Here is a 14026-nt window from a genome sequence, read left to right as displayed (position 1 = left end):
CTCCCAGATCCTCTGTTCTTATAATTTTATTCTGTTCTTGACTCTTCCATTTGTCGACTGAGTTCATGTTGATGCTGCCATGTACGTCATTAGTCTTTTGTATCTGTGCTTAAATTTTCTCCTAAGTATTCATTCCATCTTTTGGGTGGCAATTGTAAATGGTATTGTCCTCCCAGTTTCCTTTTCAGAGCTGTCTGTATTAATATAGAGCAATCAACTGATTTTTGTATACAGATCTTATATTCTGTCACTTTGCTGAATCCTTCAATGAGTTCTAGAAATTTTCCTACTGAGACTTTGGCATTTTCTGTGTGTAAGATCATATCGTGTGCAAATACAGTTTTACTTCTTTGTTGATTTGGATGCCTTTAATTTCCTTGTCTTGCCATATAACCCTGGCTAAGGCTTCCATCATAGTAGGAGTGGTAAGGAAGAGCATCCTAGTCTCATTCCTGTTTACAGTGTGAATGGTTTCAGTATCTCTCCATTGAGAGCAATTCTGGATGTTAGATTTGTATATATGCCTTTATTATGTTGAGGAATTTCTGTTCATTCTACTTTGGTGAGTTTTTTTTATCAAGGATGAGTGTTGGATTTCTTCAAATGCCTTTTATGCATCAAATGATGTAATCATGTAGTTCTTTCCCTTTATTTATATGCTGAATTATGGTGAGGATTCTTCTAAAATTGAACCATCCTTGTAACACTGGGTAGAATACCACTTGGTCATGATGTATAATTTTATTGGAAATGTTGCTGAATTCTACTGGCTAGAAATGTCCTGAGAATTTCTGCATTTATGTTCATGAGGCATGTTGTTGTTAAGTGCATTTCAGTCGATTACAACTCAAAGACTCCATATATGGTTCCCAAGGAGCAGCTGGTGAGCTTGAACCACCGATCTTGCAATTCACATTGACCTTTCAGTCCAGCACGTTAACCCACAACCCTGCAGCAGGACTCCTATGATGATGGTGGTCTATAATTTTCTTTTTTAGTAACTTCCTTGCCTGGTTTTTGTATAAGGATCATGCTTGTTTCCTAGAACATATTCAGAAATTTTCCATTCTTATCCATATTCTGGAATAGTCGGGCCTTCTCTGAAGCTTGGTAAAATTTACCAGTAAAGCCATCTGGGACCGACTTTTTTTGTTGGGAGTTTTTTGATCACCTGATCAATTTCTTCTTTTATTGTAGTTCTGTTCAAGTATTCTACTTTAATGTGTGTTAGATTAGGTAGGTCATGGTTTTCTATAGAGTTTTCCATTTCCTTTATGTTTTCAAATTGGTTAGAGTACAACTTCAGAGAATTCTGTTATTTTCTTTTTTATTTCCATTGGCTCTGTTGTGACATCACCCGTATGGTTTCTTATGTGTGTTCTATGCATCTTCTTCCTGTTTTATTAGATTTGCCACAATGATTTGTCAGTTTTATTAAGTCTTTGAAAGAAGCAACTTCTTGCCTTGTTGATTCCTTCTGTTTTGTTTGTTTCTGCTCTAATGCAGGCTTACTTAGTTGGTCTTTGTCTAATTGAGCTGCTGTGTTAATGTGTTCATTGTCCCGCTGAGCCTTGCTGTTGCTGGATATACTGTGTTTCATTCTCATTGGCTTCTGGAAATTTTTAAATATAGTTTCTTGGTTTTCAAGTTTTTTTTTTATTTAAATTGTGGATTGAGTGAAAGTTTACAGGGCGTATCGTCAGTTTTGCATTCAACAAATCATGCAACATTTTTCATCACAAGATTACATTTCCCTTCATGTACCATCAGTAACAGTATTTCTCTCTATTCACTTTAGTTCGACTAAAAAAGAACAAAAACAAAACTCAGGCATATATAATCATTTATACCACCAAAGGGCACGTTCTGTAAGTCTGCCTAATGGCCACCGTCTCTTACTCCCTCTCTTCCCATGAATCTAGAGTCCTCAGCTGCTCCCTCTCTCCGTGTCCCCATCTCTGCCTTCTGCTCTGGTGTTGCTGCTTCTCTGGATAAGGTCCCTCATTCCACTTGTGCTCTTCTCCCTCGATGGTCCTAGGATCCTTTGTTTCTGGACTGAATGATTAACTGCTCCACCATTTTTATTACAAAACTTCTGCCTTTACAATTGTGACAGTCGCAATTAGTCATGATAACAGTTACTATTGTATCATGAATCTTATCCCTGTCTCTTTTTTTTTATAATGTTTTTATTGTGGATTGAGTGAAAGTTTACAGGGCAGTTCATCAGTTTTACATTCAACAAATCATACACCTTGTTTCATTACAATGAGTATAATCCCCTCCATGTACCATCAGTTAACAGTATTTCTCTCTATCCACTTTAGCTTTATTTTATTTTTTTTAAGTTTTTTTGTGAATTACATGACAGTTTACATGGGAGAACATCAGTTTTTACATTCATCCTATCGTATATTGTTTCATTGCCATGATTACAATCCCCTCCACACATCACCAATCAAGGAAAGGGTACATCCTATAAGCCTGCTTCTCCCTCCTCACCCCCGACCCCTGGTCGTCAGCACACAGCCCCTCTCCCTCCCTGGTTCCTGAGTCTCCAGTTGCGCTCTGATCATCCAGTCATTGAAGCCAGGTTAAGTGCGTATTATCTGCAAGTGTGGGTGTTCTTATGCATGTGCCCTCTCTTCTTATCAGCTGGACGCTTCACTCTCCACTCTAGTCCTCTGTGGCTATGTCACTGACTCTGGGCCCAAGAGTCCCCAGGTCTTGCCACACTGCTGGCCAACCAAGTCTCTTCCCAGGTTCACAGGATGCTATTGAACGTTGTATAGCTTAGATCGCAGCTTCCTTGCTGTTTTTCCCTCATTTCCCCTTTTCATTGACGAACAAGGTCACCAATCAGAGCATGTGTTCCCATTGAGTCTTAGTCTTAGAAGGGGGTTTACTCTGAGGGGACCCCGATCCATTGCCTTGATTTCTCCTGGGTGGGCAACATACTTGTTCTTGTAGTAATCGGTCGGTCTGCCCACTAGATTGAGAGATTTATCTTCAAGTTTTCTAATCTGGCCTCCACTGATTCAGTTCTGCTGCTTTGCCCGTTGTGTGTGCTGTGCATATCTGATATGTTAGTGGTCATCATCTGAAGTTGGTTTCCAGGTTTTGGGTTGTTTCCAGTGCTTTGATTGTTCCTGTGGCACTTTTCTGAATTCCTCCTTGGGAATTCAGTGAAACGTTCGGCTGCACCTCAATATCATTCTCCTGAATTTTTTCCCAGTACTTCCAGTACCTCTGCTCCCTGAAAAGCATTTTCTAGCTCTTCCTCTTAGTCGTTTGTTTGAACTACTCTGTTTCTCTTTTCTCTGCATGTGGACAGAAGTGTTCTGCTGCTTTGTAGGCATTGTTGTATTGTGTTTGTAGAATGTATGTTGGCATAGTCTTAGATACTCAACAGTAGCCCCCCGGTGGGTGTGATCCACACATACCTTTCTCGATTCACTGTTTGAACACTTCAATGCAGAATGAATTTAGTGGCTGTTTGTAGTAGTTGCTGCTCTGGTGTATAGCATGTGCCCAATTGGTGAGGTTGTAAGGGGTATGGCTGTAGCTTGTATATATGAGCACATTTTCTGTCTCTGGTTGTGTGAGGCAAATAAAGAAAACACTTCCCACAAGATAGATGGAGGACAAAGAAACAAAATTTGATATTGAAATCAAAGACAGTGTGAAAACAATTAAATGGAGGGGTAAAATAATTTCAGAAGCAGCGGGATATTCAGAGTAAATCTTTATCACCACCTAACAGCCTCTCCTTGACAGCTGTCTGAGACATTTTAAGAGGATCCTGCTGTGCCTCTCTCACCTAGTACCAGCTTTTCTTCTGTTTCTCTCCCATTGTTTCCTCCCCTGGAGCCCAGTCGGCTGCTTCTCCGAGCGATAACTCTCTCAGCATTGACCAAGACCAATTTGAAACAGAGTCCGGTGGAGGTCAGTTTCTGTTGTCTCCTCCCCTTCCAGGGTCCCCGTAGAACCTTCAGTGGTGATGTCTACTCTTACAGGTCTTACCTCTGGTCACCAGAGAGGATCTGAGTAGAAGGAGGAAAAAAGAAATAATCACACCTTTTTCTCTGTGAGTCTTAAGTTAGCTTCTCCAACAGGACCGGCGTCTTGTCTCACACCTGTGTAAGATGACTCTTCTGTACTTACACATGTAGTTGAGCTGAATTTTTTTTTTTTAACTTGCCCCATGTCTTTTGCGTTTACCTGAAAAAAGCCTTCCCCATTTCCTCTTTCTATGTTCCTTCTCATGCAAGCATTGTTTTGCAATAACTTTGGATTTTGTACTGATGGTTACATCTTCGTTTGCTCACCATCCTTCTGAATCATCATGGAAATGTTCTCAGTGTATTTCCTATGCTTTACCCTTTACGAAACACTTGAGTACCCAAATTCTTCACAATTTCTGCCTCTCAGGTGCCTTGTCTGTTACTAAATTCTGTTTGTGTTTTATTTTTAGTTTTTGAAAATCTATTCCTAATGATAGTTTCAGTCTCTCAACAGGGTAATAATGGACAAAAAGTGTGCAGTGAACTTAAACTAGCGAAATTGATGAACAATGATGCTTGGTGGTTCACGTCAGGAGAAATCTGTGAGTTTCATGGCAGTGAAGATCACAACAACCAGGATGGACGTACCAGGTATCTTACCCATGACATTAAATAGTGTCCCATGGGACAGCCTCAAGATGACATCACATTTATGTGCCTCTTTTAGTGTGTGTTTATAGATATATCTAAAATTAGCTCTACATGTGTGCCTACACCTAATTTTCATGATTCAGGAATTTCCAATAAATGTGAATCAGGTACTGAGTATTTGAGACATCCCACTTGTCCTCGTTACCAGTATTTATTTTGGAATGTGGTGACAATAATGGTAGTACCTTACATGTGACGATTTCACCTGTGCAACATGAGACAACTTTGGACAAATAATGCACATTCATTGTGTATGGTAGTTTTGAAATGATAGAAAATGTAATTATAACAACACACTCCCTGTTTTCAACAGAAAATATATGGTAGAGAGCTGCTGTGCAAATAAAGAAGATGAAGTGAACATGTGTGAAGAAGGTGATCAAAGTGCCTGCTCTGAGGCAAATCATCGGAGCCTCAAAGGAATTAACAGAACTGAGCTTGGAGTGAATCCTTTTGACTTTCATGAGGGAGGTAATTATAACTTTAATCATCCAATCAGATCTCACCCTGAATATAAACCATACCAGTATAAAGAACATAGAGAAACCTGCTGTTCTCCCTCTTACATAAAACATCATTCAAATACTGTTAATGGGGAGAAAGTTTGTAAATGTGAGGATTGTAGGAAACCCAAGGATAATTGCTCATCCCTCACTAAATACATGAGACGAACTCCCAGTGAAGAGAGGCCTTATGAATGTAAAGAATGTGGAAAAGCTGTTAGTCTACACTTATCATTAACTCACCTTCCAAGTACTCATAGTGGAGAGAGGCCTTATGATTGTAGGGAACATGAGAAAGCCTTTTGTCATGCCACAGCCCTCAATAAGCATATCACAATTCATAATGCAGAGAAGCCTCTTGAGTGTGAGGGATGTGGGAAATCCCTGTATCTTCCCACACAGCTCACTCAACATAAATTAACACACAGTGGAGAGAAATCTTTTAAGTGCAATGACTGTGGAAAAGCCTTTAGTCACTCCTCAACCCTCAGTGCACATAAAAAATCTCACAGTGGAGAGACACCTTATGAATGTAAGGAGTGTGGGAAAGCCTTCACTTATGCTGCAGCCCTGACTAAGCATACAAAAATTCACAGTGGAGAGAGGCCGTATGAGTGTAAGGAATGTGGGAAAGCCTTTATTACATCCTATAACCTCACTCAGCATATAAGAACTCACAGTGGAGAGAAGCCTTATGAATGTAAGGAATGTGGGAAAGCTTTCACTCGGTCAGACATCCTTACTAAACATATCCGATCTCACACTGGAGAGAAACCTTATGAATGTAAAGAATGTGGGAAAGCCTATCGCTACACCTCACAGCTCTATGAACATACAAGATCTCACAGTGGAGTAAAGCCTTATGGATGTGAGGAATGTGGGAAAGCCTTTCATCTTCAGACACAGCTCAATCAACATAAGAGAACACACAGTGAAGACAGGCCTTATGAGTGTAAGGAATGTGGGAAAGCCTTCAAATACTCCTCAGGCCTCAATGTGCATAAAAAAACGCATAGCGGAGAGAAGCCTTATGAATGTAATGACTGTGGAAAAGCATATCGTCACTTCTCCCACCTCTCTGCCCATAAACGATCTCACAGTGGAGAGAGGCCTTATGAATGTAAGGAATGTGGGAAAGCCTTTATTACATCCTACAAACTCACTCAACATATAAGATCTCACCTTGGAGAGAAGCCTTATGAGTGTAAGGAATGTGGAAAAGCTTTCACTCGGTCAGACATCCTTACTAAACATATCCGATCTCACACTGGAGAGAAACCTTATGAATGTAAAGAATGTGGGAAAGCCTATCGCTATACTTCACAGCTCACAGAACATACAAGATCTCACAGTGGAGTAAAGCCCCATGGATGTGAGGAATGTGGGAAAGCCTTTCATCTTCAGACACAGCTCACTAAACATAAGAGAATACACAGTGAAGACAGGCCTTATGAGTGTAAGGAATGTGGGAAAGCCTACAAATCTTCCTCAGGCCTTAATGTGCATAAAAAAACACACAGTGGAGAGAAGCCTTATGAATGTAATGACTGTGGAAAAGCCTTTCGTCACCCCTGTAACCTCAATGCCCATAAGCGATCCCACAGTGGAACCAGGCCCTATGAGTGTAAGGTCTGTGGGAAAACCTTTACTTATTCTGGAAACTTCAAAGTACATCTAAGATACCACAGTGGAGACAGGCCTTATGAGTGTAAGGAGTGTGGGAAAACCTTCATTCAGTCCTCACACCTGATTGTACATCAAAATATACACAATGGAGAGAAGCCTTATATATGTAATTAACGTGGGAAAGAACGTAATTTGCCAGTGTGGGTCAGAATTCCATACTTCTGTTAATCAACATTTAGAAGAGACAAATACCTCATTTTTAAACATAATTTCTTTGCTTTTCAATACACTTTCCATTAGTCAACAAGCTTTCATAGTCCATGTTTAAAAAATATTTTCTGTTAAACGGCAAGCCACAAATTCACTTCTCTTTTCATTTCATCAGAGGTGAGAATATTCATCCTCTAAGCACTGCTTTCTGGGGACCAAGCAGGTGAAAGTCCAGTGGTCCTGGATTGGTTCTATACTGAGGATGCTTTAGCTCCTCAAAATGAAGTTTGCACAGAGTGTCAACAGTGAAGTCAAAGTTGTGGGGACATGAATTGTCATGCAAGATGACAATGCCCTTGGATAGCAGTCCTCTGTGGAAATCTGTAGTTTAGACTTCAGCTCTTCAGTCAGCATCTCAGCACAAGGACCACTGTTGATTGATTAACCTTTTCGCTGATAGTGTTCCAGTAGTAGCCCTGAGAGTTCCAGAAACTAAATAACAGTTATCAGCTGCTGGTTGACCTTTGAACTTATTCTTGGTGGACAATTGAGGACACTTCTCTTCCATACTTTGCTGTTTACTCTCAGGTTCCTGGTGATGAATCTGTGTCTCATCACCAGGAAAGATATTTTTAAAGACTCTTTTACCATCAATTACCGGTCTGGATTTTGTTTTCAGATGTCCACGTTCACAACGGCACAGTACTGACCTTGAGAGGAAAGTGTTGATAAGACATTGCAGCCAGCAGAAGTTTTTATATAGCCAGAGCACGAATCATGCATTGTTGCACATTCATACAAAATTTCACAGTAGAGACAGACGTTCAGAATATAAGAAATACGGTCAAGTCTATTTGCCTGGCGACATCCCTCATTGCAATAAAAAGGAACACACCATTCAGAGAAACCTTGTGGATGCAACGAATATGGGAAAGTCTTTCCTGACTCCTTGTCCCTCAGGGCACAAATGACATCTCATCATGAAATAGGCCTTAAGTATGCAAGGCGTCCAGTAAAGCTTTTATACGGTGCTTAGATCTTCTAAACGAACACACAGTAGAAGTTTTATAAAATTACACACATGGCCAAACCTCTAGTGAGTTCTCAACACAGAGACTCATAGTGGAGGGAGGCCTTATCGGTAGAAGGAATAGCGGGAAACCTTTGGCTTATTGTCAGAGCTCAAATGGCATATAAAATCGCACAGTGCAGAGATCCATATGAATCTCAGCAATGTTGCAAATACTCTGTCACCCCTCTAGTCTGGCTGGATATATAAGAACACCTGGTGGAATGGGGTCTCGTGAATGTACGAGGGAAATTCGTCGTTTTTCCTGTAGCCATTTGAAGATAGGTGAGAGGATTCAACCAAAAGAAAATACATGGGTCATTTCTTTAATGATTTGCTTCTTCCCAATTTCAGCTTTTCTGACAGCATTTCTCTTCAATTGGATTGATCTAAAAGTTTTAAATGTTGTTACATTGAAAAGCCCTATAATGTAATTTTCAGACTCATAACAATAAAATCATTCCCATAAGGTAAGGACAGAATAATGCTTCCTCCCAAATAATCATAATGCTGCCCTTTCTCACACAAACTTCCCCTCAGTGTGAATTTCTGACAACAGTTTACTAGTCATTCAGTTGATGGCTTTTAGATTCGAATCCTTTGTTTTCAGCATCATGGGTTTGAAGTTCTCTCACATTGATGAATGTAACCATAGCTGCTTTTTTGTTGTTCCTGTGAAATATTGAATTCTATACTTAACTTTTTGTGTATTTACCACTGGAACAGTGTTTTTGTGTACTATTTTGGTAATAAAACAGTTGTAAATACAAGTTTTTATTTGAATATAAGGTTTCCAAGTTCCTGTCTGTATGCTTTTGAGTGAGAATACTGTGTCATACCAATCAGGCTGTGGCTGCTACGAGGGTGCTATGGTCAAAGTGTGTTGGGAGATTTAGCACACCTTTCTATGCTACTGTGTTCAGGCGATTTGCTGGGCAGGTCACCTGATTGTCACCCATTTCCTGAGGAATTGGTGAGGAAAGTTTCATTTAGATTAGGCCACAGGCTCAAGTGTATTTGTTTGAATGCTGTACCAGCACTGCTCAAGTTGAGAGCTGGACACAGGTTGTGATTTCATGATAGTGCACCAGCACATGAGCCCATCACTGGAGTACCCCCGTGGAGGATATTAGGTACCAAGGGAAGCCCGAAGAACCTAAGTAGTGACCACACAGGAACAAGAAAGAAGACTTCCTTTTTCCAGTGTCCAACATGTACTGAGAACTGACCAAGAACAAATATAAGGCCCAGTTCTGTTATCAAACATTAGGCAAAAGGGATACTAGCAGAAGCATAAAATAGAGACTCAATATAATGGCAAGATGTGGGTTTGTCTTAGGTTGGTTTCCTATGAGTGACAGAATTCCTAGCAACACCCAAATAGAACATGCTGTTGCATCAGACTGTATACCTAATTTCTTGAGGAAGAGAATCAGCTTCAACCATAACATGGTTTCTATTACCGGAGTTCACGCGTATCCTCACTTTCCTATCTTACGATTTCTGACACGTGTCACTCCTGTCACGGCACAGTTCCTCTACTGGGTTTAATATTTTGTTGAAATGACCATCGAATACTCACAAATGTGGCTCATGATTATTTGTTTTATTCAGAAAGTAACAGGTTACAATTAGGGATCTGAATCAATATGGAACTAACAGGGAAAAGGCTGTTGTTTTTCATGAGAAAGTAATTATTTTAAAATTTTACCATTCTGTCTTGTGTGTGCTTCATCTTCAACACAGGCTTTAACTACTGGCCCTCCATTTCTGTCTTTCACATTTTAGTCAGCATAATTAGTTGGCAGGAGCTATATTAATTAAGGAATTAAAATTGAAGAAATTGAGACATTAATCAAAGAATTGAAATAAATAAATGAGACACGGGGACCCTGCGCATGAAGAGCTCATTGTTCTAGCAAAGCGACAATGAAGTGTTTTCCTTGGAGAGCAGAGCTACAAGGAAGAAATATTCTATGCACAGGCCACTAGTTAATTTTTCTCATTTTGAATCATTCTCCAATTTATTCATGATTTTATTAGCATCCCTTTACTTTAGATTTTTGACTCTCCTACACTTTAGTATATTTTTATTAAAAGTTAGAAGCCATATATTAGCTACATTTTACTCTACTTGTAATCGTAGGTAGTTTTTACTTATATTAACAATGTTCTTAAGACTGCTAGGAGACAGGATTTGTCAGTTGAATTACTACCAGTTTAGGCTTAGTGATTGTAAACATTCTTCCTTGTAGCCTTAGTTTGGGACAATAAAGAATCCTTAAAAGCAACTAGGCCATAGATAAAGGCTATGGGTATATACATACGTAAATAAAGAGTTTGACTTAGATGTTCTTAAATTAATGAACAATAAAATAGAGAAGTTTTTCATAGCCTCAGTTTTTAAATGTTCTAATAAGTGATATTTTTGTAGGCTATAAACAGAGTATGGAAGAAGTCAATGGAGAGTTAAATGCACCCAACAGCTAGAATTGAGAGACTCAATGGATAGAGGTTAAGAAACATATGTAAAGGTTAACTTGCTTCTCAGAGAAAAGACTAGAAGTTATTTATGTAAGAACAAATGTTTTAACTAAAAGGTTTCAAGGCACCAGTATGTCTCTAGTATGTGTTGATGTAATGTTTCTTTGCTGTAACTTCTTGTCCCTGTTGTAAATCTAAGGGTCATAAACCATGAAGAATGTGCCCCAGAATAGATTGCATTTTGAGGACATTGATTACTATGAAAACAATGTTTTTTTTTAACGGTATATAAGGGGGTTGTAAGATAGAATAAGGAAGGAGAAATAAGAGGGAAAATGAACATTGCCATGCTGCAATGAGTGTCGATGACGGGTAAGACGGAGGAATTCGCACTGACCGCCTGACAGGCAGCGTCCCTTAAACAAATAATAAATAAGGGGGAATCTGTGGCAGACAGTGCAGACCCGGTCAGGAGCTCAAGACCCTGTGGGCCCAAGCGTTGCTGACCATCCAAACCATAGGCTCTGAGGATCAGACTTTGGTCACCTAGCAGACATAGCAAACTGGCCCTCATTTGATTATTCAGTATGCTTGCTAGTAATCTCATACATGAGCCCTGGATATCCACAGACAAATGTAAAAACCTTCCCTAGAAGCTGAGACGATAAAGTCCAAAAAGGCAAAGTTTTTCCACCACCCCCCCTCCAAAAAAAAAAAAAGCTAAAGAGGATAGAGAGAAACACTGTTAACTGATGATGTATGGAAGGGATTATAATCAATGTAATGAAACAAGTCATATGAATGGTTGAATGTGAAACTGATGTTGCGCCCTGTAAACTTTCACTCAATCTACAATAAAAACATTAAATTAAAAAAAAAAAAAAAAAGAGGGAGAATGGAAGTAGAAGAAGGAAGAAGTAGAGGTAAGTAGAGGAAAAGAGAATGTGGTAGAATGGAGTAGAGAATGGAGGTAAAGAGTGAAGGGGAGAGTGAAGAGTAAAGAAAGAAATGGAAGGCAAATAGAGAAGGAGAATGAAAGAGCAGAAGGTAAAAGGAGAAAGGTAAAGCAGAAGAGGGGGGAGTAAAGAAAGAAGGAGATTAAAAAAGCAGGAGGAGAGGGAAGAAGAAGGGAAAAGCGGGAGAGGGGGAAGGAGGGTAAAGAATGAGAGAAGAAGAATAAAGCATGTAAGAAGATTTTGGTCTTTTTCTGCCGTCGCCCGCATCCGCCTTCGGGTACCCTGGAATAAATTTGCTGGGGCTGGCTCCTGGCAATTAGTGCATCTTGATTGCATATTGGTTAATTTAGTAACTGCAAATAAGGGAAATCCTCAATGTCTTCATCTTTAACATTTGTGTTCGGTGTTTAGATTTGAATAATAGTCATACTGTATTTTTGGTAAATGTATGGATGTTATCCTTTCATAAACTGCGTTCATAATCTGAGGATTCATGTGATGCCTTCGCTCTCTAATTTGTCAATCTCAGCCAAATAGAACTCAGAAATTTTCAGATTTAAAATAGCCAATAGCACCATATTCATTTGAGCTTTGTAATGCGCACGTTACTGTCTACAGCCATTTCATTTTGACAACTTATCATTTTCCTTAAAGGAGTTTTGGTAGCGGTAGCGTAGTGGTTACGATTCGGGCTGCTAACCTCAAGGTCAGCAGTTTGAAATTACCAGAGGTTCCAAGGGAGAAAGATGAGGTGTTCTGCTCCAATAAAGATTTATGGCCTCGGAAACCCTGTGCAGGGTCACTGTGTGTTGGAACCACCTCCATGGTACTTATCAACAACAACATTTTCCTTAATTTTATACTTCATATATTCTAATGTGTAATTGTGTTGTTAAATGTTGTAGAGTCAGTTCGAACTCAGTGACCCTATATAGAATTTCTGAAGAGCAGCTGCTGGCTTTGAACTTACACCGCTTCATTGCTGTTTTTCCCTCACTTCCCCTTATCGGTGTCGAGCGTGGTCACCAATCACAGCATATATTCCCATTGAGTCTTAGTCTTGGAAGGGGGTTTGCACTGAGGGGACCCGACCACTCGCCTTGATGTTTCCTGGGCATCTTTGCTCTTAAAACGTTTTAAAGAGTTTTTTGCAGCAGATTTTTCTAATAAAGTATGTCATTTGATTTCTTTACTGCTGTTTCCATGAGTGTGGATAGTGGATCCAAGCTTCTAGCATCAAAGCAACACACAAGACACCAACTTACAACAAACTGAATTATATATGTCATGCAGGTGGTGGTTGGACTTAATCCCTCTATAAGACCCGAGTGCTTAACATAATGTTTCCGCTAAAAAAATGTAACAAAAGCAAGATGGGAAAAAGCATGGATGTGCTCCTGTTCTGAATGGTCAGGTGCACCTTAGTCCTCAAGCTGACATCTTTGCTCTTCAACACTTTAAAAGGTCTTGTGCAGCAGATTTGCCTAATGCAATACATCGTCTGATTTCTTGACTGCTGATTCCATGAGTGTTGATAGTTGATCTAAGAAGAATGAAGTCCTTGACAACTTCAATTTTTTTCTCTGTTGATGATAATGTTTATTGCTCCAGTGGTGAGGATTTTTGCTTTACGTTGAGATGCAATTCATACTGAAGACTGTGGTCTTTGATCTTCACCAGTAAATACTTCAAGTCCTCTTCACTTTTAGCAAGCAAGGTTGTATCATCTGCATATCACAGGTTGTTAATGAGTCTTCCTCTAATCCTGATACCATGTTTTTAATCATATACTCTGCTTCTCAGATTATTTGCTCAGCATACAGGTTGAATAAGTTTGGTGAAAGAATACAACCTTGTTACACACCTTTTTTAATTTTAAGCCATTCAGTGTTCCCATGTTATGCTGGAGCAATTGCCACTTGGTCCAGGTACAGATTCCTCATGAGCATAATTGTGTTTATACTCATACTTTGCAATGTTGTTCCTAGCTTGTCATGATCCACAGAATCGAAAGCCTTTGCATAGTCAATAAAGCACAGGTAAACATCTTTCTGGTATTTTCAGCCAAGATCCATCGGACATCAATGATATCCCTCATTCCACGTCCTCTTCTGAATCCTGCTTGAACTTCTCGGAGTTCTCTGTTAATGTATGCTTGCAGCTATTTCTTTATTACCTTTAATAAAACTTTAGTCGCATGGGGTATCAAATGATTTCCGCATTCCGTCGGGTCACCTCTCTTTAGAATGGATACAAATACAGATCTCTTTCAATCAGTTGCCCAGATAGTTGTCTTCCAAATTTCTTGGCAGAGATGAGTGCCTCTCGTGCTGCCTCACTTTGTTGAAAGATTTCAATGTGTATTCTGTCAATTCCCAGTGCCCTGTTCTTTGCCAGTTCCTTCAGTGTATCTTGGAATTCTTCCTGCAGTATCCTTGGCTGTTTCTTTTGAAATCGTTGAAT

At 39.6% G+C, this 14026-nt stretch overlaps 1 protein-coding gene across 1 annotated transcript in view; it reads left to right on the top strand.

Annotated features, from left to right (window-relative positions):
• LOC102816510 (zinc finger protein 420-like) overlaps positions 1 to 7018 on the top strand; it is a 13051-nt gene extending 6033 nt beyond the window's left edge. Inside the window, exons 3-6 of the mRNA XM_006869082.1 lie at positions 4475 to 4655; positions 5029 to 6050; positions 6135 to 6579; positions 6664 to 7018. Coding sequence (XP_006869144.1) covers positions 4475 to 4655; positions 5029 to 6050; positions 6135 to 6579; positions 6664 to 7018 — 2003 coding nt within the window. The remainder of the gene's footprint in view (positions 1 to 4474; positions 4656 to 5028; positions 6051 to 6134; positions 6580 to 6663) is intronic.
• Positions 7019 to 14026: the final 7008 nt, after the last annotated feature.

This window comes from Chrysochloris asiatica, unplaced genomic scaffold, assembly GCF_000296735.1.
Source record: "Chrysochloris asiatica unplaced genomic scaffold, ChrAsi1.0 scaffold00125, whole genome shotgun sequence".
Classification (NCBI taxonomy): domain Eukaryota; kingdom Metazoa; phylum Chordata; class Mammalia; order Afrosoricida; family Chrysochloridae; genus Chrysochloris; species Chrysochloris asiatica.
This window is presented reverse-complemented; position numbering and strand designations above follow the sequence as displayed.